The sequence below is a fragment of the Barbus barbus genome, assembly GCF_936440315.1.
Source record: "Barbus barbus genome assembly, chromosome: 27".
NCBI lineage: Eukaryota > Metazoa > Chordata > Actinopteri > Cypriniformes > Cyprinidae > Barbus > Barbus barbus.
In genome coordinates, this window is record NC_136755.1 from 23,555,015 (window position 1) to 23,582,487 (window position 27,473).

General features: G+C 36.2%; 3 protein-coding genes across 8 annotated transcripts; 2 read left to right on the forward strand and 1 right to left on the reverse strand.

Moving 5' to 3' along the window:
* Positions 1-22: 22 nt before the first annotated feature.
* Positions 23-12,663, reverse strand: LOC306846760 (pre-B-cell leukemia transcription factor-interacting protein 1-like). 6 transcript variants are annotated; one of them, XR_013782111.1, is made up of 12 exons: positions 12,288-12,550; positions 10,901-10,992; positions 10,734-10,818; positions 8,044-8,138; positions 7,076-7,673; positions 5,233-5,466; positions 4,990-5,013; positions 3,727-3,758; positions 3,558-3,620; positions 3,190-3,367; positions 818-2,130; positions 24-322 (listed from the first exon to the last, which is right to left on the reverse strand). XR_013782111.1 is itself a non-coding variant. In XM_079380353.1 (11 exons), exons 2-11 carry the CDS (start codon positions 10,964-10,966, stop codon positions 1,199-1,201), a joined length of 2,307 nt encoding a protein of 768 aa, XP_079236479.1. In that variant the 5' UTR covers positions 10,967-10,992; positions 12,288-12,663; the 3' UTR covers positions 23-1,198. The 6 variants fall into 6 exon arrangements, 4 of the variants coding, with proteins under 4 accessions (XP_079236479.1, XP_079236480.1, XP_079236481.1 ...); XM_079380353.1 differs by having other exon boundaries at positions 23-2,130; positions 12,288-12,663; XR_013782110.1 differs by lacking the exon at positions 4,990-5,013.
* A 3,223-nt stretch (positions 12,664-15,886) lies between these two features.
* LOC306846761 (LIX1-like protein) lies at positions 15,887-23,644 on the forward strand. The gene is made up of 6 exons (XM_079380357.1): positions 15,887-16,458; positions 18,232-18,395; positions 18,589-18,729; positions 19,455-19,550; positions 19,624-19,701; positions 20,550-23,644. Exons 1-6 carry the CDS (start codon positions 16,125-16,127, stop codon positions 20,802-20,804), a joined length of 1,068 nt encoding a protein of 355 aa, XP_079236483.1. The 5' UTR covers positions 15,887-16,124; the 3' UTR covers positions 20,805-23,644.
* A 309-nt stretch (positions 23,645-23,953) lies between these two features.
* mrpl9 (mitochondrial ribosomal protein L9) lies at positions 23,954-26,377 on the forward strand. Its single transcript, XM_079380904.1, has 7 exons — positions 23,954-24,254; positions 24,634-24,793; positions 24,870-24,994; positions 25,557-25,610; positions 25,755-25,856; positions 25,981-26,064; positions 26,180-26,377. The coding sequence occupies exons 1-7, from the start codon at positions 24,147-24,149 to the stop codon at positions 26,291-26,293; spliced, it is 747 nt and encodes a 248-aa protein (XP_079237030.1). The 5' UTR covers positions 23,954-24,146; the 3' UTR covers positions 26,294-26,377.
* The last annotated feature ends 1,096 nt before the right edge of the window (positions 26,378-27,473 follow it).

The window sequence follows — 27,473 nt, forward strand, 5'->3', positions numbered from 1 at the left end:
ATAAATCTCAATAAAGAGTAATTCTCATGGCAATGGTACATCATTTTAATAATCATCAAAAAAAAATCATATTGATACATTGTGGCATTTGGTCTTGTATTACATTTCTTTTGAAATGGTATTAAATTGTCTTTCGCATTAAATATCATTGTGCCATATTATAACTTCAATTATGAGTTCCATTAAATAACTTTTTCTTCATATTTACAAATTAGACAAGAAAAGGGCTAAATTCAATAGTTTTCATCCCAAAAGAGCGCAACAAAACAATAGCACAGCTGTAATCAAATGATCTTGATGAGTCACTACAATGGCTGTTTTCCTAAGATAGAAAGAGGATAGAAATAAATAAATGTCCACATCACCACAGTGCAAACAAAACCATTACTGAAACTTTCTCTATTTTCATTCAATGTGGTTTTGAGTTGATTTCAGTACCAGCATTCTGTGCTCACTAATAAAGGCACATAAGCTAACATATCAAATTCATAGAGAGAAAAAAAAAACATTCCAAGATTTTACTTTTCTGTACTTTACATTAAGTGTGAGCAGAACTGGAGTAGAAACCGAAGAGGGGAAAAAAACGAACGTTTACAATGACCCCTAAAACCTCTGGCGAAATTAAAAAGAAACAAGTTTGACACCAGCTTAGTAGGCAAAATCATGGGGCAGGTGCAAAGAAACCAGGATTTTAATAATAAACATTAAATAAAAAAATCTGCTGAAAAGTTCTGACATTCTACATCGTTTTTAAAGTAAATTTTGGGTGTTCAGACCACTATAAAGGGACATTCTCCACCAATCTCATTGCACTTACCCAGTTTAGTGTTAATCTCATTCACAACTCCTTATGTACTAGGTGATTGATCCATCTGCAAGTGAAGCAGTTTCACTCATGTGGCAACACTTAATGCTTAAGATGACTGACACTTTACACAGCAAGCAAGAGTCAAAGGGTTTGGCGTTGAAGAACAGGACTAACGGAGGTAGCTTACAACAAAACACCCAACGCACATGGGACTTCACTAATGACAAGACTCCAAAGGGAGAAACTCCTCACACACAATGCATTAAACTACATCTACACTCCGTAAAGACCAGGGAAAGTAACAGGTAAGATTGTTTCTTTTTGCTTTCCTTCACTTGGTGTATTTTTCCATCCATTCAACCGAGTTTCTGTGGTGGGAGGCAGCACCAATTATGCCAAAGGGGTGGCAAACTGTAGCAGAGCCTCTTTCTCGAACTCCTCCATCTCTTCTTCGAGGGAATCATTGTCATGCTGTTTGTCTTCTAAACCATCTGCCAGATCTTCCAGGATATCTGCAACATCCTCAGCGAACTTGCTGAAGAGCATTCTGTCATGGGCAAAAACACCGCCGCTGAAGAACTGAGCAGTGAGGCGGCTGAGAGACTCCTTGCTTTCCTGTGGAACACCATCTAGTTTGCTTAGGTAGACCTCAAGAAGGTCCTGAAACTCTACAAGCTTTACTGGAACAAGACCCTCTGCATCAGCACAGTTGGACACACCATGGCAGCCTTCGGCAGGATGTCGGTTCCTCCTGAGCTTCTCTTCTTGGTGTTTCCAGAAGTCGACCTGGTGGTGATGATGATGATGATGGTGGTGGTGATGGTGATGCTTGGAAGGTTTGGCCTCCCAAGGTCTTTCCTTCTGTCTCTTTTCCCTCTCTTGCCTTCTCTCATCCCTCTTGTGGTCCCACTCTTCTTTGTACTTCTTGAGATGGTCTTTCTGTTTGTCCTTACCATGCTTCCACTCTTTTCCCCTTTCCACCTCGTCCTTCTTCCAGTGACTGTCATGTTCTTTCTTTCTGCCCCATTCCTTCTTTTCTCCTTTGTGCTCTTGGTGTTTCCTCTTGCACTCTTCCCGCTTGCCCAGCTGATCCACCTGTTTTGAGAGTCTCTTCTGCATCTCCACCAAGCTCTCCCTCAAACCCTGCTTGTTCCAGCCCTGTTTCTTCATTCCCTCCAGCCTCTTACGGCTTTCCTCCAAAAGAATTTTCTGACGCTTGAGTTCTTCTTTTTTATCCCAGTGTTTCTCAGTTACTTCTGGACTAGACTCACCAGTGGAAGGCGGGCCAGAGTCGGGGAGCTGTTGTGGAAGATCTTCTTGAACTGAAGGAGAAAAAGAAACCGTAGAATACACTGCATATATATTATTCCACATTTCAACTTTCAACTGATGTAGAGTTGTAAATAAAATTGATTTAATGATAAAAATTCCATACTATCTTGTCTAAACAAAACAGTAAAACTAATATTTGACATTTTTACTACAAGTGAATTCAGGCAGCACAATATTATAATGTGCAGTGAGAAAACAGGCACTTATTTTGAAATTTGCAAAAATTTTAAATTCAGCATTGTTATTAAATTATTAGTGTTTTTATAGATAAACTTCCAATCAGGGTTATGGCAGAATGGTATCTAAATGTACAATTAAAAGCCATTAGCAATCACAATTAAATATCCAACACTGACAGATAGCGATAAATAAATATCAGCTGATTACCAATTCATCGGTTAGTTAATTAGTAATGTTTATTGTGTGTATAGATATACACCACCGTTCAAAAATTTGTGATTGGTGAGATGTTTTTTTTTTTATGTTTTTGAAAAAAATCTCTTATGCTCACCAGGGCTACAGTAATATATTATATAACATTAGAACAAATTTAAAAAAACGTTTTCTATGTAAAAAAAATAAAAATGATTAATGTATTTATTCCTGTGATGTCAAAGCTGAATTTTCAGCAGCCATTACTCCAGTATTCAGCTTCACATGATCCTTCAGAAATCATTCTAATATGCTGATCTGGTGCTCAGGGAACATTTTTAATATTATTATCAGTGCTGATATCACCTTCACATTTTTGTAAAACTATGATACATTTTTCAGGATCATTTGATTAATATAAAATTCAAAAGAAAAGCATTTATTTGAATTGTAAAATATTAGTACCATTATAGATGTCTTTAGTGTTCTTGCTGAATAGAAGCATTCATTTACTTTTAAAATATATTTTACGGACCACAAACTTTTGAACAGAAGGGTAAAAGATAACAAGCTTATTCTCATCTTGTTCAATCTTTTGGCCGTTAAAGGTACATACCCTATCCAAATACATCCAAATTTAGATGCTGAGTTTTAAAATTCAAATACTCTCATCATACCGGTAAGCTTTGTGAGCTCAGCAACTCTCGCTCTCAGCGTCTGTAATTCTTCTGTTAAACCAGGAAGATCAGACAGTTGTTCTTTCAATTTAGTGTTCTTATTTTCCAGCGCTCCCTTCTCAGTGCTATGCATATCTGCCGCCATTTTCAGAGCCCGGTCCAACCCTTCTCTCTGTGACTGATCAATGACAAAGACCATATCCTAAGAGTTCAACATCTGAAAACAATTTGCTGAAATGCGCTATAGACACTGCAACAAGGCTATTTAATGGGAAAACTGCATTCACATAGAAAAAGAACCAAAAGACTTAGTATATGAAGTTCACTCATGTGGTCAAAATTAGAGAATAGATTAACTGTGGACTAACCTCAATCTGAGCCTCTAATATATTTATTTGTTTATTCTCTTGAGCAAGTTTATCAAGAACTTCCTAGAAAGAGAGACAGAAGTCAGAGGTGAAATTAACTTGTCAACATTAAATTAACATGTCAATAATGAAACAGAGCAAAGACAAAAAAATAAAGCAATGCACAAACCTGGTCACTTAATTCTGTACCATCAAAATCATCTGCGGGAGAGAAAATAGATTTGTAATGTTCTTTGAGATTTCACAGACAACATGAAGTAAATTACAAAACTGTCAAAAACTGCAAGTAAAAGTCAGTGTAGTTTATGCAACAGCAGTCACACATTTCTGGAGTTCGATTGTTTTTCACAGGCATGTTTCGTCTGGATATATGAACCAGGTCTTTCTGTAACACACTGAAAAGTTTGGGGTCAATAAGATCCTTTTTTGTTTTTGAAAGAAAGAAAATACATTTATTGTGCAAGGATGCATTCATTAATCAAAAGTGACCATAAATGACCAAAATTTCAAATGCTTTTTAACTTTCGATGCATCAAACAATCCAGATTTTTTAAATCACTAAAATATAAAAAGGCACAACCGTTTAACAATGGCAATAATAATAAATGTTTCATAAGCACCAAATCAGCATATCAGATAATAATTTCTGAAGAATCGTGTGACTCTGAAGACTGGAGTAATGACGCTGAAAATTCAGCTTTGCCATTACAGGAATACATTTTTAAATATTAAAATAGAAAACTGTTTTAAATTAAACTTTTTAATTATAATAATATTTTTAATCTATTTTAAATAATTTTCACAATATTATTATTACTGTATTTTTCATCAAATAAACACTTTAGAAAGAAACATCAATAAAATATTAATTACACCAACCTTTTTTTTCTTCATCACAAGAACCTAAACAATTTGCCTTTTGATATAGTAACTTTGGCATTCTCTACAAAAACTTCATGTCAGCAGAATCTCAGCATTAAGCCATTTCAGGGTGAGCCTGAGGCAGCCACTACTGAAGCTAAACAACTACAAAAAAAAAGGATGAAGTGTGTAATTTCTTGTCCCAAGTGACACCAAACTGCAGTCTGTTTGTTTGAGTGGCCTGAACAAATGTGTAAGATTGGGAAGCTCTCTGCATGTTTGAGCACTGGAAGAGTGTTTGACAAAATGTGGCCCAGAAATTATACACTTCAACTTTAAAAGAGAAGAGTAGAAGCACCCAGCTGATAAGCCCCTTGGTAAAGCAGTGCATCCGCAGTGCATATACAGGCTGACGATAGAGGCTGCCCTCAGGTAAATGTACCTTTTTTTCCCACTCATTTGTTAATGTTTGAATATGTGATCGGAATCTACCATCAGCACTGGAGGGCAACGCCTATCTACAGCTCAAACACAAGCATATACTGCCACCTGGCTCAAGCTATGAACCTACCATCAGACAGGTCAACCACAGAACCTGGAGGCATAACAACATGAATGCAGTCACTGAAAATGGGAAATTAATGGTCTTTATTGTATAATTAGATGTGTACTCATAACCATCGGATAAATATGAATTATACACAACCGATGTTATGTGTGATGTCATATGACATCTGTTTTATAGGACCAATAACAGAGTGTGATTTAGATTCGTGACTTTTTAGATTCGTATAAATGTCACAAAAAAACTCACCGGAGAAAAAGAATGATCCAACACAGAGCAGGACTAAAGCTCCCACTATCAGCTGATTCAAAGAGAAACCTCGTTTCTCCTCTTTCCTCGCTGGCAGGTTAAACTCCTCCTCTTCCTCTTCCTCTTCCTCCTCGTCCGAGCTTCGCTTCAGCAATATGGTAGGTTGCACATGTCGGCGCCTCAGACCGTCATCATCTGCTGAGGTGCCCGCTGGAAGATCAGCACCAAGAGATTCTGAACAGTACAGAAAAAATAAGGAGAAATGAGATAAGCAGAAATACGGTAAAACTGGGTGGAATTATAAGTAATGGTGGAAGAAAAAAAACTCTAGAACATGCTTAATATATTAACTCAGAAAACAAATTCAGTAAAATTCATTACTGAAATACATAAAGCTAAATAATTATAATACATTATTTTACATTATATATTACAAATACATTAAATATATTTAAATAAATATTTATATAATTTATTTTCAATACATGTATATAGTCAGAATTGTTATATATATATATATATATATATATATATATATATATACACACACACACACACAGTCATGGACAAAAATATCGGCACCCTTGGTAAATATGATCAAAGAAGGCTGTGAAAATTAATCTGCATTGCTAATCCTTTTGATCTTTTATTTAAAAAAATCACAAAAATCTAACCTTTAATTTGATAATAAGAATTTAAAATTGGGGGGAAATATCATTATGAAATAAATGTTTTTCTCAAATATACGTTGGACAATTATTGGCACCCCTAGAAATGCTTATGAGTAAAATATCTCTGAAGTATATTCCCATTCATATTCACAATTTTGAGCACTCCAGGGTGATTATGAACATGAAATTATCCAGCCATGGCTTCCTGTTTCACAGAAATATAAATAGGAGGGAAAACAAAGCCCAAATTCCCTTAATCATCCATCACAATGAGAAAAAAACAAAGAATATATTTCTGATGTGCAGCAAAAGATAATTGAGCTTCACAAATTAGTGAAGTGGCTTTAAGGAAAGAGCTAGAGCAGTGAAAATTCCCATTTCCACCATCAGGGCAATAATTAAGAATTTCCAATCAACAGAAAATATTATGAATCTGCCTGGAAGAGGACGAGTGTCTATAACGTCCTAATGCACGGTGAAGAGGAGAGTCTGAGTGGCTAAAGACTCTCCAAGGACCACAGCTGGAGAATTGCAGAAAATAGTTGAGTCTCGGGGTCAGAAAACCTTAAAAAAAAAAAATTGTCAAACAGCACCTACATCAACACATGTTGTTTGGGAGGGTTTCAAGAAAAATTCTCCTATAGCTCATCCAAAAACAAACTCCAGCATATTCAGTTATCAGACAGGACTGGCACTTCAAATGGGACTGGCTTCTATGGTCAGATGAAACTAAAAAATTAGCTTCTTAGCAGCAAACAATCAAGATGGGTTTGGTGAACACAGGGATAAAAAGTACCCCATGTGTACAATACCGCTGTATTTTTGATGTTGTGGGCCTATATTTCTGCTGGAGGTCCTGGACATCTTGTTTAGACACATGGCATCACTGATTCTATCAAATATATATTTTTGGCCTTGACTTTATGTAGTTTAGTTTACTTATATACTGTATATACACACACACACACACACACACACACACAAACACACACAGTATATATAAATTGAATATATCATTATATTTATAATGTGCATCTATATATACACATGCACTAATTATATATGTGTGTGTATACATATGTAAAGGCTAATTATAATGAAAACAAATTTATAAGCTGAAAAAGATTTTCTTGAACATATAATACTTAATAAACCTTTTTTGAACATCATACCTGGCTCTCTGATAACATCTGGGAATTTCTCTGGCAGCTCTATGTCTTCTTTCTCAAAAGAAGCCTCCTCCTTGGTTTCAACCGAACCAATGGTTTCAGGATAAGGGCTGTCAGGGGCGGAGCTTTGTACTGTGGAACCAAATCCTGTATCAGTCTCAGAGGGTGGGGCCAGAGGTGATGATTCAGGTGCAGGATGTACATCAGCATGAATATCAAACACAGGGACTGCAGAAGAATCACTGATTTCAGGGATGGGGCTCACAGGGACATCTGGAGAAGAGATAATTTCTCTGAATGGTTCGGGAGTGGAAGTGATTTTGGCCTCTGGTTCAGGGGCAGGGCTTTCTTGAACTGGAACATGCTGGCTGGGGAAGATATCAGAAACATCCTCTTCGGTGGGTTCGTCAAAGGCCGACTCCTCTGAAAACTGAAAGGCTGATTCTGTAGAGATGCTGAAGGGAACAGCACCCAGAAGGTCACTGTCAGGGGGAGAACTGGTGATAGTGTCATGGATGACAGGAGCATGGATCTCAGGATCAAGCTCAACATCGGTATGACCAGACGCTGCCATTTCCTCAAAGAAAGTTTCTTGGCAAATCTGGATACCGAACATACAAATGTTAGTCTTTTAGAAAGGAGACAGTTTGGCATTAAGTATAAAAAAATAAAAAAAGTCAATCTGAACTTCAAATTCAGATGACAGGCACCACTTTTAGTAGGATTAGTAGATAAAAAGAGAAAAATAAAATTAAAATATTTACATATATATTGTAGTTACAATCTGATCCAGTTTTAAGTTTTTTTTTTTTTACATGCACGAATGGACATCTGAACAAACGAAACAGACTTAATCACTTTCAAAATGGCAAAAAAAAAAGAAAAGTCATGCTTGTGCACAATGTGAACTAAGTGTACAAAACAAATACGGTGATATAGAATGATAACTGAACGTCATGCGCTTTACATACCGGTGGTGATGCACTGACCTGGTGACCCTCCTCTGACAAAACAGTCTCCGCCATTGGCGTTTCCGGGTCATGTGACCTTACCTCCAAAGAGCTTCCTGAAATAGGAATAGAGTTTCACATTACAAAATCTACAAATTGGTGTTACAACTATAGAGATGATGCCATTTCGTTCAACAGATCCTATAAGCAGCACATTAATATACACTACACTTCAAAGGTTTTGGATTGGTAAAATTTTTTAAAGTTTTATGTCTTTTATGCTCACCAAGGCTGTATTTCTTTGACCAGTAAGACAGTAATATTGTGAAATATTAATACAACTTAAAAATAACAATTTCCTATTTTAATATTTTTTATAATATAATTTATTCTTGTGATGTCAAAGCTGAATTTTCAGCAGTCATTACTAGGGCTGTAGTACTCGAGTCCGGTCTGGACTCGAGACGTTTTTCTGTCATCTCAGACTTGGTCATGGGACTCGCCAAATGTTCTAGTTGGTCTCGACCGAGTCCAGCTATATATGCTTTTTTTCTCTTTCAAAACAAAACCATTAATCTGGCTCGCTTGTTCGGAAAATGGGTAATGTAATTGGTTTAATTTACAATCCATCTAGAACGGGCATTGCCATTGGTCGCCTGGTAAATGCACGGCTGCATCATATGCCTGGCTCCAAGTGTGCGCGCTGCAGAGGCATAATTCATTTTTATTTTGGCCACAGACACAATGTCGGCAAGTTGCATAATACAGTTTGGTTTTACAAAGTTTGTTGGAGTTTTCCCTCTCTTCCACCTGACTTTCCTTCGCTTTTATATAGCTTATAAATACCCGTGCGCATTTTACTTTCACTTTCAATAGCGCAATTCCGCTCAATTGCTTATCTATAACTTACAACGACATGGGACTTTTATTAACAAAACGAATACACCATATGCTATAAGCCTAATATAAAATAACAAACTTACAAATGTTTAAAAGTAAAAAAAAAAAAAACGTTGTGGAACCAAATGAATAAGAAACAGAACGAATAAGAACAAAATTAATAAAGCCTGTAGGATCAAACACCTTGATGTAAAATAAATAAATTACACAAAATTTAAATAAAGTAAAAATAAGCAAACACTGGGGCTATGGCTGGGCGATTTTTAAGATTTTATGGATTAATTTTATCTAATTTAATGTTTTGCCACAAATTTATTTTTTATAAATCGAGGAATCGCGATTTTGAATAGAAATATTACCAAACTCTAGCATTAGACACTTTGACAATAACAGTAAAGAGAGAAAAACGATCCAACCGCATGTCAGCGCACGATTAACCGCTCTCTTGTGATGCTCTCTATGCCATTCACACAGAATGTGCTTTTGTGTTGACAAAGATGCGACGCGGGCAGTGGAATAGGAAAAAATGCAAGAAGATGGGAGTGAAACATCTTTTAATAACTAGAGCGCTGCATTTTTAGAAAGCCGTTTCATGCACGAGACGCTGCAAGAGACGTGAGCGCAACAGTCAAACACGTCCATGTTTACACAGAAAAAACAATGGAAAAGCAGCGTAATCGAATAAAAAACCTGTGAAGAACTACTACTGTATGTCTGATATTTCATGTTTGCATCAGGGTGACTGTCAGTCATCTGTCGTGTGTGTCATGTGTTCCCGCCTCATGTTTCCATATTTGGTTTGTTTCCTGTCCTTGTTAAATGTGATCATTAGTTAATTCTTGTCCAGCTGTGTTTGTCTCATTATCTATGATTTACCTGTGTATATTAGTCCTGTCTGTTCAGTTAGATTTTGTCTGGTCTACTCGTTACTCCACGGTGTCCCTGTCTGTGTCTTGCCCTGCCTTGATGTCATCAGTAAAGACTATTATTCGAAGTTATATCCTTGTCTGCGTGTTCCTGTGTCCTCCCTGCTGTGTGCACCGTGACAGTGACAGGCTGAAAACTACTGTTCATTGTTTTTACAGAGCATTTATAGCTAGCACTCTAGGTGTTATACCTTCAGTCATTTTGAATTTGAATTACTTGAGAATTTTTTTTTTAAGCATTTTTCTTGTATTTCTGAACATAGTAACAAGTTCAAGAATAGGAACATTTTGATTTATTTTTTAGACCTATGTTGCTTGTTCTTTGTAATATTTTCCATTGGTAGCCCAGAATGAAATTGTTACACTATAATAAAAATGCTGAAAATGTGAAGTTGCACTTCAGCCTATGTTACTTTAGAGAAATTGCTAAACCCAAAGTAAATAAAATAGCCTAATTTGATCCTACAGGGTTGCTGCACATGCTTTTAGATCATTACAAATAATAATGCAAAATGATTATCTTAGAATAGAAGATATGATGTCTCTCGTGTCACATAAATTGTCAATAGTTAAGTATGTGGTTTTGAAGAAGATGCTTTTATTTTCTTTCTCTGTTTTGACTGTCTCATTTGGACTTAGACTTGACTTGGACTCGGACTCGATAGTCCTGGTCTTGGACTTGACAAAGGTGGACTTGACTACAGCCCTAGTCATTACTCCAGTCTTCAATGTCACATGATTCACCAGAAATAATTATAATATGTTGTTCTGGTGCTCAAGAAACAACAAAAAATTAGTTATTTTACTTTTTTCCCAATTCCCAAAATCATACTGATCCTTACTACTAATTAAAAAGTAGCATTAAGGAACAATTAGGTTTATAACCTGCTATTTCCTCTGAAAGACTGGGTGCATCTCCAATACTCTCCGTCCCATCATCCACTGGTGCCATAGGGTCCGCAGCAGCCTCCTAAAAATCAAAGGTGCACATCACTACATCTGATTCATTCATACAAATCAGACCATATCACTAACACAAGCATTTTGCAAACCTCCGGAGAGAGCAGAGTCCAGCTATTACTGGATGACCCGGTGCTGCTGGTGCTGTTATCAGACATGGCCCTCTTGTGGCTCTGCACAGCACCTACATAATGAAGACAACCACAAGCAGAAAGATTGATTTATTACCATTATCTACTGTTCTGCACAAGCCATCACATTTAGCAGAATGAGTGATAGCATACATTAATTTTGTTGCAAGTATTGCACTTATTTTATAATTCCACCTACAATCTGCAGACAGTAATGTACAACTGATTGCACTGATTTAGATGTTTGACCGCAGTCAACACATCCTATAGATTTAACATATTTACACTTTGAAATTAACCACAGATGATCAATTACCACAAATATGCCATTTTTTTAAGTGGTGTCTTTTTAGTTACATCTACTGACATTGCATTATTAATAATCCCTAAAACCACCTGTCTCCAGAGACTCATAACTCAATAATTCATATTGATTAAAACATATATTCAATTCAAGAAAAACATAAGCATCTTTCAAAGAAACATTACTACTATATCCTGACAGGAATCGTCTCAAAAGGTTTCAAAACTTTGTCTCTACCTTTTCATATCACTTCCCTCATTTTAAGTGTTGCAAGCAATATTTGAAATATTTAACACACTAAATGACTACTAAAGGTTATTTTAATGCATGTGTGATGTGCACATTTTCATTTAGTCAACATTGTAAGATTTTCAATCTGTGGTAACAATTCAATGTATGTCTCAGTTCATTCATTCATTCATTCAAGCTAATGCTAGATTTGTCAATATTACATATTTGACACATTGTGTTTATCTGACAGTGACAGGCAAGGAAAAACACATTTTGTGAGAAAATGGAGGATGCCTAAACCCACGCAAAGGTAAATACATCTTAAAATGAACAGGTTCACAAAACAACAATGCATAAACACAATTTGTACAGATTGTTCGTGGCATTCCTCAAGAATCAGTGAACCTAAGCCCACTTATTATATAATCCACACTGGCGCACTGTTTGTCTTAATTATTTAATTAGATAGAACCGATGTAATCAACAAGATAACGATTATAGCTATTACATAACAACAGGCAAACACAAGCCACCAACAATACACAAGAGATACTGCTGCAGTCTATAAAGCCACACTCAAATGTGACCAAAAATGGTCGGACGGCCTCGTTGCATTCCTGGCCTATTGTTTATCGCGTTTTTATGGACATATTTAATTTGGTAACGCGCTGTCATAATAGGCTGTGGCCAATTCAGCGTTCAGCAACACCACACGCCATGCAGAATTAACACAACCCTCTTCCGCATGAAATAAGGATCCTTACCTACTCGTTCCAGGTTATATACACGGATGCTGTTAAATAAAACGCTTACCGTGGTTAAAACGGCCTCAGATGAGTTGCGCGCGCGTTATTCTGTCTGCAATCGTTTAATTTACCACGCGCGATCCCTCTCGCGAACTTCGGGAATTCCGAGTTTGCGTTTCTCTCCAATACAGTTCCGCTTAAACACTAAACAGCCAATGGGAATAAAGCTTCGTGTCGCGCATACAGACAGCTCATTTCAGCTGTGACTGACAAAGGCAGGTGAAAGTGACAATCTGAACGTGACGTGCGTCTTATCGTTGACTTGAGGGGAAGTAAAGACTCCCAACAACATGCATTAACTCCCTATATATAGAGACAAGACATGTTCTCCTCCAGCAGTCTACACAACAAGAGCTAAATCTGTTGGGACTTCCCAAATGCCTGGCTGTTACAGCCGGACTGGCCCAAATAAACATTGCTCGTGTTGCAACATGTTCTTTAGTAATTAACACATTGCAAAAGCAAATAGAAAACATTGCTGTATTACATAAAATTAAGCATCAAGCAAAACAACATACTTTAACCCAATGGTTCCCAACCTTTTTTCCAGGGGACCCTGGAAAAAGAAATTAACGACCACCCACCACCCAAAATCAGTTGTTAAGTTTTTAATAAACAGCAGAAATATAAAAATATTTACATTAACAATGATGGCCGGTTTTTAAATAGAAAAAAAAAATGTTGGTTGGGTCACTACAACCGATATCAGTAACATGTATTATGTTAAAGTAAAAAAAAAAGTTTTATGAAATAATAAAACTCACATTAAACCATTTTTAAGAAAAAAGGATAGGAGTCAAATTGATGAATGATTATAAGTATTTTATCTGCTCTGGTAATAATTCTAGAAATCTTATTATCTGAATTGTTTTGATTTTTATAATGCACATTAGCTTGTATTCCATCAACCAGTTCAAATTTACAACAGTTCATAAAATCCGTTTTTTGTGTTGGTTTGAGCAAAAACTGCAGACAGGCTGAATGAAAATGTGAATCCACTGTCTGACTGCAGGTGGCGCTTATGGAACATCAGAAATAGGACTGTGTACATGTTTCATATTTAAGGAATAGTGTACAATCAACAAGTCATTACCGCAAAAAACTATCAGGTATCAGGGGTGGAGTTTAGGTTTGGATTGAACCTGCATATTATCTTAAAGCTTCTGCTAAGAAAAACATTCAATGTACAAAACACTGCAACAATATTACAGCGACTGTGTATTACCAAAGTCCCTTTTTTGGTACTACTGAAGTCCTCTGGGTAATTTCAGTATAATCGATAAGTGACTGAGGCGAAATATGTTTTTGAATATAGCTTTGAATTCAGAATCAATTTAATCAATTTGTAATTTTCTTTTGACCTTTTCCTTCTTATTTATTCATTCATTTTATTTTGATGTTTTTTATGTTACCAATGTTCAGCAATGCAAAGCCTTTTTCACTCACTGTTTCCAAGCATACAAAATAACACATAGCTGCACCAGCTGTTAAAAAAAGATGCCAATGCATCGAAACCTCTGCCAAAAATTTCAATATATTAAATGTAATTTACAAATAATGTAATACCATTAAATATGAAGGGTCTGTAAAATCTGTGTTCTTGTATGGATTACAATAAATAAATAACCGGAATTATAAATCTGAACCGAGATCAGTTCAAATATTTGACACTGTTCATGGGTTCGCCAGATCAACACCCTCTGCGGCGAATAGAGGGGGGGGGGCAAGAGGTCCGGGACAAGAGCATGTGACTTGGCAAGTCACAAATGTTTCAAAGCTTCATATTTAGCAGAAGCACCGAGAAACAGAAAAGAAGTGTTGGCATCAACAATGGCAAATATTTGTAAATATTTACTGCAAAACGATACATGAAGTTATAGCTATAAGCAAAGGGTAGCATCATTTGTTTTCAGAACAAATGCCACTGGTTGATATTTGTCCTAATTAAACTATAAACTAAGAAACTAATATATAAAACTAATAAAAAAAACTAATGTCTCAATACTTTTTAGGGTCACTACTGTCAAAAACATTAATATTGTATTATTTGTTCTTTATAATGCATTATGTCTGGATCTTGTATTCATAACAGCAACATTCAGCCAGGCCTCCTCAGTGCTCCTTTTTTTTTAGCATATGGTGAGCATAAGACTTCCAGAATGTTGTACTGCCATCACAAAGGGAACTTTTTCAATAGGCAACTAGATCATTGAGGAACCACAGAACGATGAGTAATCACTGCAGCTCATTTCAAGTGCTTTGTGCATACTTTCAGTGAACTTTCCAGAGCTCTTGCCAGTTTTATATTTCAATCTTACTTCTTTGACAGCAAAGAGCGGCTTGTTATAAACCATGCAGAAGGAGATGGTAGACATATGATCACCCTTGGGACTTTAGCTCAACACAAATTTTCATCAGTAGTACTCCAAGGGGAATGAAAGAAAAAATGTCAACACACTCACAGGCTTAAACAGAGAAACATGAAAGATTGTAGAAGGAAGCAACTGACTCATTTTTAATGGATCACATAAACGTGGTCAGTGCAAATTTACATCAAGTACAAAGAGTGCTATTGTCACAGAGATTGTATATTATACATGTATAAACATGTATAATATACATCAAATTAAAGAGAGAGAGAGAACCTGCTGATGCCAGAGCTGTCATTTAACAACCATGACAATCAAAAACTAATTATTAATTCATAGGTCCCTCCTCCAACTCCAATGGTGTTCCAAAATATTTGACAAAACAATAACAACATATTATCATGACAGGTTTTGTTACTGCAACCAGACTTAACAGCTGAATATCTGATGTAGGCAATTGCTGTTGAACACTTTTTTTGTGCACTCATGAAAAAATGTTAAGATTTTAAGCTATTTTGCTTTCATAACATGTCTTCCATCAGACTAGTGGGGGGGGGGGATCAAATGTTTATATTATTACACATCTATTGCATCTGTACACATCTTTAAAGGCAGTTTATATAATAAATAAAATAGTGAACATTTATTTTTCTGTTGACAGTATTTTATTTATTTATGGAGCATTAAAATACATATCCAAATCCCATCTGTATGATTCAACAAAATGAAACAATTTGCTTTATCCAATGCTTATGCTATTCTGTAAGGTGCAACTCTTTATAAAAGAGTGAGGCCTTTGTGACGTCATAATTTCGAATTTTTCATCATTATGGAAGATTGTGCAAATTTGTGCATTTTTAATTTGATAGTGCAGCATTTTCATATTCAAACTACTTTTTTACGAAACGTGCAGTAGGCCTACAAAAATTGTTTTTATGTGCTGTGATTAAACAACTGGGGAAGTATGGTGATATCAATTAGTTCATATTTTGATCTATTCATCTGTGGTCTCTTGCCCTAATAAAAAAAGCTATACCAGCCAGAACTAGCTTATCTTACTTGTCATGTTTAGTAGTAGCCTAGTTGTTCTCAGTGGCTCTTTTAGTATATTTGTTCGTGTGAGATTTATGAAGAGGGCTTTATTTACACAAATATGCATAAACATGTATAGCAAATATTTAAAAACGGCAATGTTTAGATTGATTTGTGCATTTGGGAAGGTTTGGCCGGACGTGCCACGTCACACAGCGTGAATCCATCTATTGGTCAAACACAAGCATATGCTGCTCCTTTTTCCTCCCTATGGCAGTTTTACGCCCCAAACAGTAAATAATATTTTGCCCAGTCAGCTTAACAAAGCTCATACCTTCGAGAAACACTTTTCTGTTTGTCATATGCATTTTTAATCGGCTTTGCAATCGTTTCTAGCAGTCGTTCTCTTTGTGTTGGTTTGTTTGGCATCACTTTTCGAGACAATGGAGTCTCTTCGCCATCAGCGCTTACAGCCCGGTATCGGATACGGAGCGAGCGCGACCGGGACTCTCCGGTCCCTCCGGCCCGGTGTAACAGGCACTCTTTCCTCGGCTCAGGGTTCCCACGTCTCGGTGTCTGCCTCCCCGGGGCCGCCGCCACCTCCGCCGCCCCTCCAGCTTCACAGCCTCGGGTCCGGTATCATGGGCAGCGGGTTCGGTTCGGTGGACATGTCGGCGGGTCTGGGTCTGTCCAATCCCAGCAACCCTGCGGTTCTGAGAGAGGCAGTGGACGCGGTGGTCCGGAGCTTTGCCAAACACACGCAAGGATACGGCAGGGGTATGTGGGGTGAACATGGACATGTTTTGCACATGAGGGCATTAATGTTAATGATAAAAAATTATCTTTTTTTATTTATTTAATCACTATTTAAATGTAATTTAAAAAGTAGTGTTTTAGCATCATATAACAAGTAAAATAAAATTTCACATGCATATTAAACACACGTGAGAATAGGTTACAAATCTTTATTTTCACAAATTAGTTTTTGAATGAATTTCATTAAGTTTTCTTGGGGTTATTTAATTTGACCAATTACAAATAGGTCCATGATATTTAACATGCTCTCTGTCTGTCTGTGTTTTTCAAATATTAATCATATATGTATATAAAAAAAATTATTTACACCTCCCAGACATTGACTTTAAGCCCTCCAAAATTAGATTTTTAAGTCAGAAATTAAAAATGTAATCATAGGAGAGATTCTCATTCTGTGTTTGAATTGCATTTTAATGTATTTTTTAATTCTTTAACAGACTAGATCTGGACAAAAAATGTGCCACTTAATTGAGCCACATGCAAGATATTTCAAGCAAACACATTCAGAAATGAATATTGAAACATCTCATGAATTTGCTTAAAAAAGGGAATTTAATTCATAAAACATAACCTCTGGCGGTGTCTCAGCAGTAGGAGTTTTAAATCTCATTTCATTCCAAAATGAAAAGGAAAAAAAAAAACATTTTGCATAAAGCCTATATTTAGAACAATTAAGATTTTTGCATTTACTATAAATTATATAATATTATTTAAATTAAGATGAGAGTCATCAAGAACAATAAACAGGAAAGGCAGTGTGGTTAATTGTTATGAAAACAATGTCACAGAGTAAAAAAAAAAAAAAAAAGTTTAATTTTCTTAGAATATATTGTTTTCTTTTGATTGTCAATATATTACCCAGACATGTGCTTCATGAGATGCACTCATGCAGCTCCCTAACTAGACACCATAGGTGTGTTTAAACATTCGATTTAAGCACTCAGATTGAGCTCCCTAACATGCTGACCTAATTACATTAAATGGATTATTGTCGGATAAGACTGTTGCCAGTGTTCTTTAGAGGCAGGCAAAGTGTTTTAATCTACCTCCGAGACACCTCAGACCGTCTGAATGCAACCTCCAAGAAGCTTAGCTTTCATTTGCAGAAGAAAGACCTTTATATATTTGTGCTTGAGTGTTACTGTGATGATTTTCACATTACTCCCGTCTAAATACACCACCCTTATTTCCTGTTAGAAACTAGTATCTAAGCAATTCCACAACAACAAGCTTCCTTTAAATCAGCCATTCAACGAGCATGTTTACTGATGCAGTCATAGTAAAAGATGAATTTATGAACTTGTATAAACAAGTTTAAACAAGTTCATAAATTTTCAATCAAATTGTTCCAAACCTGTATGAGCTGCTTTTCTTCTGTTGAACACAAAATAAGATATTTTGAACCGAACAGTTGCCAGTAGCCATTGTCAGGTTTGGAATAAATTGAGGGTGAGTAAATGATGACAGAATATTCACTTTTGGGTGAACTCTCTTTAGGCATATTAAAAACACCAGACAGACAATTAAACAAAATTAAAAACTTGATTTCACCACAGAGGGTGCTTCTTCAACTTGAATAGAATTAGCAAAACTGAAGAATTAGTGCATGATAATAGGTGTTTGATTATATGTGAAATGTGACTGTTGGTGTTTCAAGCCACATTTGAACTCATGAGTCTTAAAATATACTAGAATGGTGTTGTATACTCCGATCTGATGGTCTTATTCCCACAGTGAATGTCGTGGAGGCCTTGCAGGAGTTCTGGCAGATGAAGCAGTCACGAGGCGCTGACCTGAGGAACGGGGCTCTTGTCGTTTATGAGATGGTCCCATCCAATAACCCCCCTTACGTCTGCTACGTCAGTCTCCCCGGGGGAAGTTGCTTTGGGAGTTTTCAGGCAAGCAATATTGTCTTTAAATTTTCCAATGCATTTGTCTTGGAACTTCAGAAATAAATAATTGTGTTTTGGTTGCTGTGTCTGCATATTTTCTGCCTAATGTTTTCTCTTGAGGATCTCTTGGAAATTAATTCTGTGAGCATCTTCAGGATTCGATTACAGTGTGGTTAAATAGCATCTTTGATCTTCTCAGTTCTGCCCGACCAAAGCTGAAGCAAGACGGAGTGCGGCCAAAATTGCCCTAATGAATTCTGTTTTCAATGAGCATCCATCTCGACGCATCACAGATGAATTCATAGAGAAGAGTGTGTGTGAGGCTCTAGCCTCTTTTAATGTGAGTTCTCACAGTTATTTTTGTTCCAGTTAAAGAGATAGTTCACCCAAAAATTAAAGTTCTTGCTTCATTTACTCTTTTATTTCTTCTGGGGAACACCATGCTGTTACAATGAATGGGCACTGGAGCATTTAAAGGGATTGTTCACCCAAAAATGAAAATTCTGTCATTAATTACTCATCCTCATGTTGTTCCAAACCTGTAAGACCTTACATACGTTGTTTACGTATGTGATACTCTCCAAAATGGCACTATAGGGTGACGCGGAGACGAATTATTGAATAAAGTCGTTATTTTTGGTTTCTTTGCACACAAAAAGTATTCTCGTAGCTTCGTAAGATTACGGTTGAACCACTGATGTCACATGGATTATTTTAACAATCTCCTTGCTACGTTTCCTTGATCGTGTTAGGATCCTTGCTGTCTATGGGAGGGTCAGAGAGATCTCGGAATGCATCAAAATATCTTAATTTGTGTTCTGAAGATGAACGAAGGTCTTACAGGTTTGGAACGACATGAGGGTGAGTAATTAATGACAGTATTTTCATTTTTTGGTGAACTATACCTTTAAGCTTTGTAGAAATATAAACGCCTTTACTGTCACTATTGATCAATGCAATCCTTGCTGAATGAAAGTACCAATTTCTTTCAAATCAAACCCAGAACCTTTGAACAATAATGTATTGTTGACATTGTTGACCTTTACTCATTTGTATTTACTGTAGGGAAACAGAGAAGAAGCTGATAACCCTAGTACAGGCATCGGTGCTTTTCGATTCATGCTAGAGTCTAATAAGGGGAAATCTATGCTGGAGTTCCAGGTAAGTGAGATCTTTATTGGACTATATGAAAAGTTGTGAGTAACTGTACTTGTGGATTTGAACTTTTTCTTAGGAACTGATGACAGTTTTCCAGCTTCTCCATTGGAATGGTAGTCTGAAAGCCATGAGAGAAAGGCAATGCTCTCGTCAGGTAAAGACAATTATACTATTTTCAGTAATACTTAAGAGTCATATCATGAGAGGATTCATATCTACCTTCATCTTTTGAGATCAAATGGTTTACTCCATTATGTAAAAACATGCTGCAACTTTCAGATCTCAAAACTTCCTCCTCACTCCCAAAATACCATTCATTAAAACAATTCTGACAAGATCGACCATGTTTACATGTCAGCAACAACTATTCTGAGTTCAAAAACTTGGCCAACTAGTCACAGTGAAATAAAAAGAAAAAAGCAGCATAGAAACTATTATTCCTAATACTAGGAAAGTAATGAAAAGTAAAATGTTGGAAAGTCCACCAAACTTTATACTGTTCCGGACAGATTTAGGATCAGAGAGATGCTGCAAAATGCAATAAATAAATAGTTACTTGAAAAAAAGTTTAATAAAATATATTAAAAAAATATATTCAGTTTAACTTGATATACTATAAAGTGCAACTAAAATAAAAATGAATAAAAACAATATAGATATTTTAAAAAACTAATAAAAATGACAAAAACACAAACAAATGCTAAAATGAAAATGGAAAAGGTCAAACTAAAATGAATTCAAAATATTAATAAAATAACTATAGTAGTATCTCAATAACAGTAAAATAACACTGGCAAAAATGTTCATGAAAACTAAAATATGACTGCATTTTGGAACAAAAAAAACTAAGAATAAAGTCATTTAATATATATATATATTCATTTTTCTTTTTTATTTGTTATTATTCCCTTGTTAGTTTCTTGTAAATATTTATTTGGCCCATTAATATGTTTCACTGACCTGTCTATGGTGTGTATAACAATCAGTTTTTTTTGTAAACAGGAAGTGCTTGCTCATTACTCCCACCGAGCGCTAGACGATGACATGCGTACACAAATGGCCGCTGACTGGGTCAGTCGAGAACACGTTTTATCCGGTACCATCAATCGAGAGATGGCCGCCACCGAGCGCGAGCTGGAAGAGGCCCGTCTGGCAGGACAGGAGCTGCGCTTTTATAAAGAAAAGAAAGACATTCTGCTAATGGCAGTGGGGCAGCTAGGTGGGTCAAATGCTACAACTCTGCCCTGCACATGCTGAAGAGTATGAAGACGTGTCAGACGTGGCGTATGATTGTACCAGATAGCACTCCAAAATTCAAAACGGTCTTTTTTTAACTTGTGTATGTGTGTTTGTGTGTGAGGAGGAGTCACAGGATCAGCATTTTGAATAATTCCACAGACATACGTTTCTGTCTTTTTGATTTGAACATGCAAGGCATTTTAAACTTGAACAGAATTAAGCGCTATATTGCTATTATTACTATACCAGTATTATCCTCCAGTGTTATCGATTGACTGTACTGGCACATGGACCTAATGTGTCGGGAAAATCCATTTTGAGGCCTTCATTGCATTGTACTACTCATGAATCCTATTACATGTGGGCGCTGCTTTTTTTTAGCTAATTCGCCAAATCACTGCCTATTCGCTTTTCTTAGGAGATACAGCTGTGTGGTCAAGTCACCTTTATAGCTACAGATTGATCACAGCGATTCAGTTGTTTTCAATATTCTGCATTTACATTCACATTTATTTGCTACACATGTGCTTTTGGGGAATATACAAACCTTCGCTTTGTAATGTTAATCTTAAGTATGTTTATGTAAACACACATTTATACAGTACTTTTTAGTTAACTAAACTTCTCCATGAGAGCCAATTGCTTTAGCATAAAGGTTTGCCAAGGAAGCAACCTCACAATGTTTTCATAAAACAAAGGTCAGATGTTCTCACACACTGTCATTGGTGAGAAATCCTGGCACAGGAAACATAGCAAGGCCATTTCCTCCAGCCTTCTCTTAGCTACATAGAAAAACGGAACCTGTGCCCTCATTACATTGCCTTCTGTTACTTTTGTGATTGTAGAGCAATCATGCTCAAGGCAACATTTTATTTCTACCTCCTTTCTGAAAGCTTTTCTGAACATTTATTAGCATATAAAGGAATAGTTCACCCAAAAATGAAAATTTGCTGATAATATACTCACCCTCAGGCTATTCAAGATGTAGATGAGTTTGTTTCTATATCAGAACAGATTTGGACAAATTTAGCATTATATCACTTGCTCACCAATAGTGAATGGGTGCCGTCAGAAAGAGCCCAAAGAGCTGATAAAAGCATCACAACAATCCACAAATAATCCATTATATTGACGTCTCTTCAGTGAAAAAAGTCATCCCGTCTGAATCAGGAGAGAAATATGCACAAATCAAGCACAGTTTACCAGCAATAACATTTTAAAACAGTTCTAAATAAATATGTCAGTGGGTTTTCATATGAGAGGACAACACGAGATGGGATTTTTTGTTCTGGAGGAAGTGTTGTTATGGATTACGGACCCGTATTTTGGTCAGAAGCAACATTTTAAAGTTAAAACACCTTAATGATGGCTTTGTTCCTTACATGCAGTTTTTCACTTCACAAGACAGTAATTGATGGATTGGAGTCATGTGGATTGTGAGTTAATGTGATGTTTTTATCAGCTGTTTGGACTCTCATTCTGACGGCACCCATTCACTGCTGAGGATCTATCGATGAACAAGTGATGCATTACTAAATCTCTCCAAATTTGTTCTGATGAAGAAACAAGCTCATCTATATCTTGGATGATTGGAGAGTGATTAAATTCTTAGCAAATTAGCATTTTTGAGAGAACTATTGAGCAATGCTTTGCAATAGGTTGCTTGATTCAGTGCAACAGGCAATACAACCATATATTGCGTCTTATAGACACTTGTTGGTTTCCCAACTCAAAATGGTCCTTATAGCCTGTATTATGCTTATAAATTAGTTGAAATCATAAATATACAATCAAATATTTTTTAAATGTAATCACATTGTTATTCCATCATCATAAATAACTGTATTATAACTGATCATAATGTGTTACTGGGTGAAGTGATGTTGTAAACTGTTCTGTTAATGTTTTATCCCAGCCATTTTTTTGCTTTTTTCAGTATTAGAGGCTACGATATGATGTCACCACCAGTCAGTTACCTTTTAGAGCAGGAGAAAATTGGAGGTATCACTGCTTTCTCCTTGAACTGAAATTTAAAAGACTAGCTGCTAAATCTTGATCCTAACATCACAATGATGCTTAATGTAGGATGTGCGTGGTGAGAAACATCAATGATTGTCATTAGCCAGACAGATCTGAAAATGTACTTTTAAGGGCTAATTGGAATTATTTGTGTTCCATTGTAGTAGTACAGTAAACATCATAGTTTAGCTACAGAACTGTCTTAATTATTCATTTAAATCCCTGGAAGTTTATAGGCTGGTTTTATAAAAAACAGACTGTATTACAGTTCTTTACATGACATAAGAAGAAAATGCAGCTATCACTGAAACCTAAAGCCCCCTTTCTTTAAACTTTCATAATGTGCAAGATCACTACAAATTATTTATTCGTTTGAGACCATGTATTTTGTGAAATGACAATGAACATTTTATGTGAAAGATGCCCATTACTAACAGTACAATTTGCAGTTATATTAATTTCTTTTTCAGTGTAATTACCACATTTCTGAAAAGAATTTCTTAGTGTTCTCTCAATGTAATGTGTTTGTACTTTGTCATATGATTCCATCATATGCCACTAAAGTGTATTGAAATGTAAACTGCATAGCATATACATTGCATACAATTTTATACAATTTGTTGGGTATTTTCCCTGCTGTTTTTTACACTCTTGTTTACCAAAATAATTTTTCAAATAATACTTAAGGTAGTGAAATTGAATCAGTGCATGTGAATACATTTTATACATTCTCTATTTGTTTTGTAGTTTGCCATTTTACATGTTTTATAAGATTTTGATGCGTAGCCAGTGTTTTGTTGATTTGATTTTCTTTACAAATCAATAAAGCAATTTTAAACTTACCCATTTCACAGGCTGTGGTCCATGAAGGTTACAAAAAATTAGAAAAACATAACCACGTCCAACATGTTTCACAGTAAATACATGTAGCCGGCATAGAAGAGACTTTTATTTTGAAACCGAGTAACTTAGGTGTCTAGTTATATGACTACCGTTGTAAATATTTATGATTTGTATATATTTATAACATAATACAACAATTTGGAAAACACGCGTGTTGTACTATACTAGTATATTAAAGCAAGTACATATTCGACTCGTTAAACAAATTAACGATCTGATATTTTTGTCAGGCAAAATAAACAACCACCCATCTAGGGGTCCTTTAACATCCCATTGCATTTCACGTGGTTGGGCAATGCAATGACATTTTGTTGTGAGACATAAGTGCAGAAATATATGTGAATTTTGACCGAGTATTTATGTTATGGTTGTTGGCTATGATTAATATTTCTAAATAAATAAATTCATTAATCTTCTATCGTTAAGTCTATAGTAATCATGTGGGCGGTCGCATCATCGAGGTTTGTCCTTCAAAGCTGCTGGAATCTTACAAATCTGAAATCTTCCTTGAGTCAAATACAGAATCTGTCTCAAACAGCATGCAAGGTAAGCGGCATAAAACAACTGATCTAAATTGAAAACGCAATGGCAGATATCATTGTGCTGTTTTGCAATTCAGAATACGTGATTTCTGACTATTATTACTGTGACGTCGTCTTGCCGACTTGAACATTAATTTTTATAATCTCTTTAAATGTTCGGATAAATTTTAGTTCATGCATGCACATATTTAATGCGGATATATAAATGTGTATACACACGCACATACATATACATATATATGTGTGTGTGTTGTTTGCTAACAAGTGAACTTGTACATTGCGCATATGTAGCTTCACTGAACTTTGGAGCTGGAATTGAAGTAAAAATGCATTTACACCTTTTGATGTTTTCCTAAGCAGTTGTTAATTTAATCTTATTCCAGAATACAGTTATAGTTGAACGCTGTTGGAAGGTTCCTTTATCAAAAGAGGGAAAGCCACCCAGACTACATCCCCGACGACACCGGGTGTACCGCTTGGTTGAGGACACAAAACACAAACCCCAGGACAAAATGGTGCTCATCCTCACTCAGACGGTGCCCAGTGAGTGCCTTTGCCTCATGAAAAATTAAGTATGATTTCAAAACTGGGGTTTTTGATGTAAATATTTATTTTACAGAGCTCGGTGGACGAGGCGACACTGTTTTTGTGAAAAAAACATTGGGCCGCAACAAACTGCTACCCGAAGGTCTGGCTGTCTATCCATCACAAGAAAATAAAGACATGTTTGCAGAGGAAATAAGGGTTAGTTTCATCTTCAAATCAGTTCATTTGTCATTAAAGAAATAGTTCACTAATAAATTTACTACACCCATCTAAGATGTTAATGAGTTTGTTTCTGCATCGGAACAAATTTAGAGAAATTTAGCATTACATGACTTGCTCACCAGTGGATCCTCTTCAGTGAATGGGTGCCGTCAGAATGAGAGTCCAAACAGCAGATAAAAACCACTCCAGTCTATCAATTAATGTCTTGTGAAGTGAAAAACTGTGCTGCAAGTTAAATACATCTTAATGATGACTTTGTTTCTTACAAAAATATAGAATTAACAAAGCATTAACTGATGAACTGGAGTCATTATTGTGATGTTTTTATCAGCTGTTTGGACTCTAATTCTGACGGCACCCATTCACTGCAGAGGATCCACTGGTGAGCAAATCATGCAATTTCTCTAAATTTCTTCCAATAAAAAACAAAAACTCATATACATCTTCGATGGCTTGAGGTTGAGTACATTTTATGCAAATTTTAACTTTTGGGTGAACATCATTAACAAGTGTTCACAGTTTGCTTTTTTTCCTATAGCTACTTCGGGAGGGACGACCCGAGGACAGAGTGCAGACACGCACAGGACAGCTAGTGAGTTAACGTGTGTGTTTTCAACTATAGAACATTAATATATATCTAAACTGTTGTGTGTTTGACTATAGAATTATATGTTTGATATTTTGATATTGGTTTCCACATGAGCTGCTTCATTTAGTCTTTGTGTTCATGTTATAGACTGTTGAATTCTTGAAGAAAACTCAGCTTGAAGTTCCCATGCACACTTCAGTTCAGTACACGCTCACTAAAGAGATTGTTTGCAGACAGTTTCTTAGACGGGTAAGATAGAATTATTTTTTCAAGTATGTATGCGTGTATAAAAATAATGCAGACCCACACTGTTCACATAATCCAATGCAGTGCTTTTTGTTTGTTTTACAATTTGCTGTGTTTTTGTCCACAGCTCGGTGTGGTTGTGCCGGCACATGCCTTGACTCTTCCAGAAGAACCGATCATAGGGCCTGGAGAGTACTGGTGTAATGTCACAGTAAGTACATTTACTTTATAATACAGTTTTTTGATAATTTAGCTCAAATGCTCTCATATAATTCATTTTTTGCTTGCAGAACTTGCTATCTGAATGTTGTGTTTTTCTCTCTCAGGTGAACGGAGTGGACACAGTCAGGGTGCCCATGTCTGTGGTGCCATTTGTGGAGCCCAGTCAACGGCTGTTGATGAAGAAACAGGAAAAGCAAGAGCAGTCAGATTCAGAATAGTGTTTTCTCCACTAAAATACTTTGCAGGAAACAACTTGGAGAATATACACAAGGAATTTGTACAAATAAAAGGATTTTTGTTTATTTCTTTTTGTTTTGTCTCTTTTGCTTATTTTGCAAACTTGTCCTAAAGATTCAAAGTACAATTATTATTATTTTTTTAAGACTAGCAAGAACAGATTCCAAATCTTTAATACTTCTCTTGCTGGATCTGTCTGCTGCTTTTGACACGGTTAACCACCAGATCCTCCTGTCAACCCTATTGGCAAAGGGCATCTCAGGAACCGCACTCCAGTGCTTTGAGTCTTACTTATCTGATAGGTCCTTCAAGGGTATTTTGGAGAGGTTAGGTGTCCCAGTCGCAACATCTAACTACTGGGGTGCCTCAGAGCTCAGTTCTTGGACCACTTCTCTTCTCTGTCTACATGGCATCACTAGGTTCTGTCATTCAGAAACATGGCTTTTTATATCACTGCTATGCTGATGACACTCAATTCTACCTCTCATTCCATTCTGATGATCTGACGATAGCTGCTCGCATCTCAGCTTGTCTAACAGACATTTCTTGCTGGACCATCACCTTAAACTCAACCTTGGCAAGACAGAACTGCTTGTGGTTCCATCAAACCCATAGTTTCATCACAATTTCACCTTCCAGTTAGGCACATCAACCATAACTCCTTCAAAAACAGCCCAAAATCTTTGAGTTATGATTGATGATCAGCTGATTTTCTCAGACCACACCGCTAAAACTGCCCGGTCCTGCAGACTTGCTTTATTTAACATCAAGAAGATCGTGCCCTTTCTGTCGGAACATGCTTCACAACTTCTTGTTCTGTCCAGGCTGGACTATTGCAATGCTCTCTTGGCAGGTCTTCCAACCAGTTCCATCAAACCTTTACAATTATTCCAGAACACGGCAGCAAGATTAATTTTTAAAGAGCTGAAAAGAATGCACTTCACACCTCTGTTCAATTTGCACTGGCTACCAATAGCTGCTCGCATAAAATTCAAAGCATTAATGTTTGCCTACAAAACCACCTCTGGCTCTGCACCCCTTTACCTAAATTCATTACTTTAGACTTCTGTGCCCTCTAGAAGCTTGCGTTCTAATTCTAATATTTTTATTGTATGGTATATATTTAAATTCAATTCATATTAAAGCATTGTTCAATTGAAT

Excerpts from the sequence above, each read along its gene's own strand:
- mrpl9 (XM_079380904.1), top strand. The coding sequence starts at position 24,147 with ATGTGGGCGGTCGCATCATCGAGGTTTGTCCTTCAAAGCTGCTGGAAT. Across the intron at positions 25,611-25,754 it reads AGACACGCACAGGACAGCTA|ACTGTTGAATTCTTGAAGAA; the intron begins GTGAGTTAACGT and ends TTCATGTTATAG. Across the intron at positions 25,857-25,980 it reads GCAGACAGTTTCTTAGACGG|CTCGGTGTGGTTGTGCCGGC; the intron begins GTAAGATAGAAT and ends TTTTGTCCACAG.
- LOC306846761 (XM_079380357.1), top strand. The coding sequence starts at position 16,125 with ATGGAGTCTCTTCGCCATCAGCGCTTACAGCCCGGTATCGGATACGGA. Across the intron at positions 16,459-18,231 it reads CACGCAAGGATACGGCAGGG|TGAATGTCGTGGAGGCCTTG; the intron begins GTATGTGGGGTG and ends TTATTCCCACAG. Across the intron at positions 18,730-19,454 it reads AGGCTCTAGCCTCTTTTAAT|GGAAACAGAGAAGAAGCTGA; the intron begins GTGAGTTCTCAC and ends TATTTACTGTAG.
- LOC306846760 (XM_079380353.1), bottom strand. The coding sequence starts at position 10,966 with ATGTCTGATAACAGCACCAGCAGCACCGGGTCATCCAGTAATAGCTGG. Across the intron at positions 8,139-10,733 it reads TCTTTCAGAGGAAATAGCAG|GAAGCTCTTTGGAGGTAAGG; the intron begins GTTATAAACCTA and ends TTCCTATTTCAG. Across the intron at positions 5,467-7,075 it reads AGATGTTATCAGAGAGCCAG|AATCTCTTGGTGCTGATCTT; the intron begins GTATGATGTTCA and ends TGTACTGTTCAG.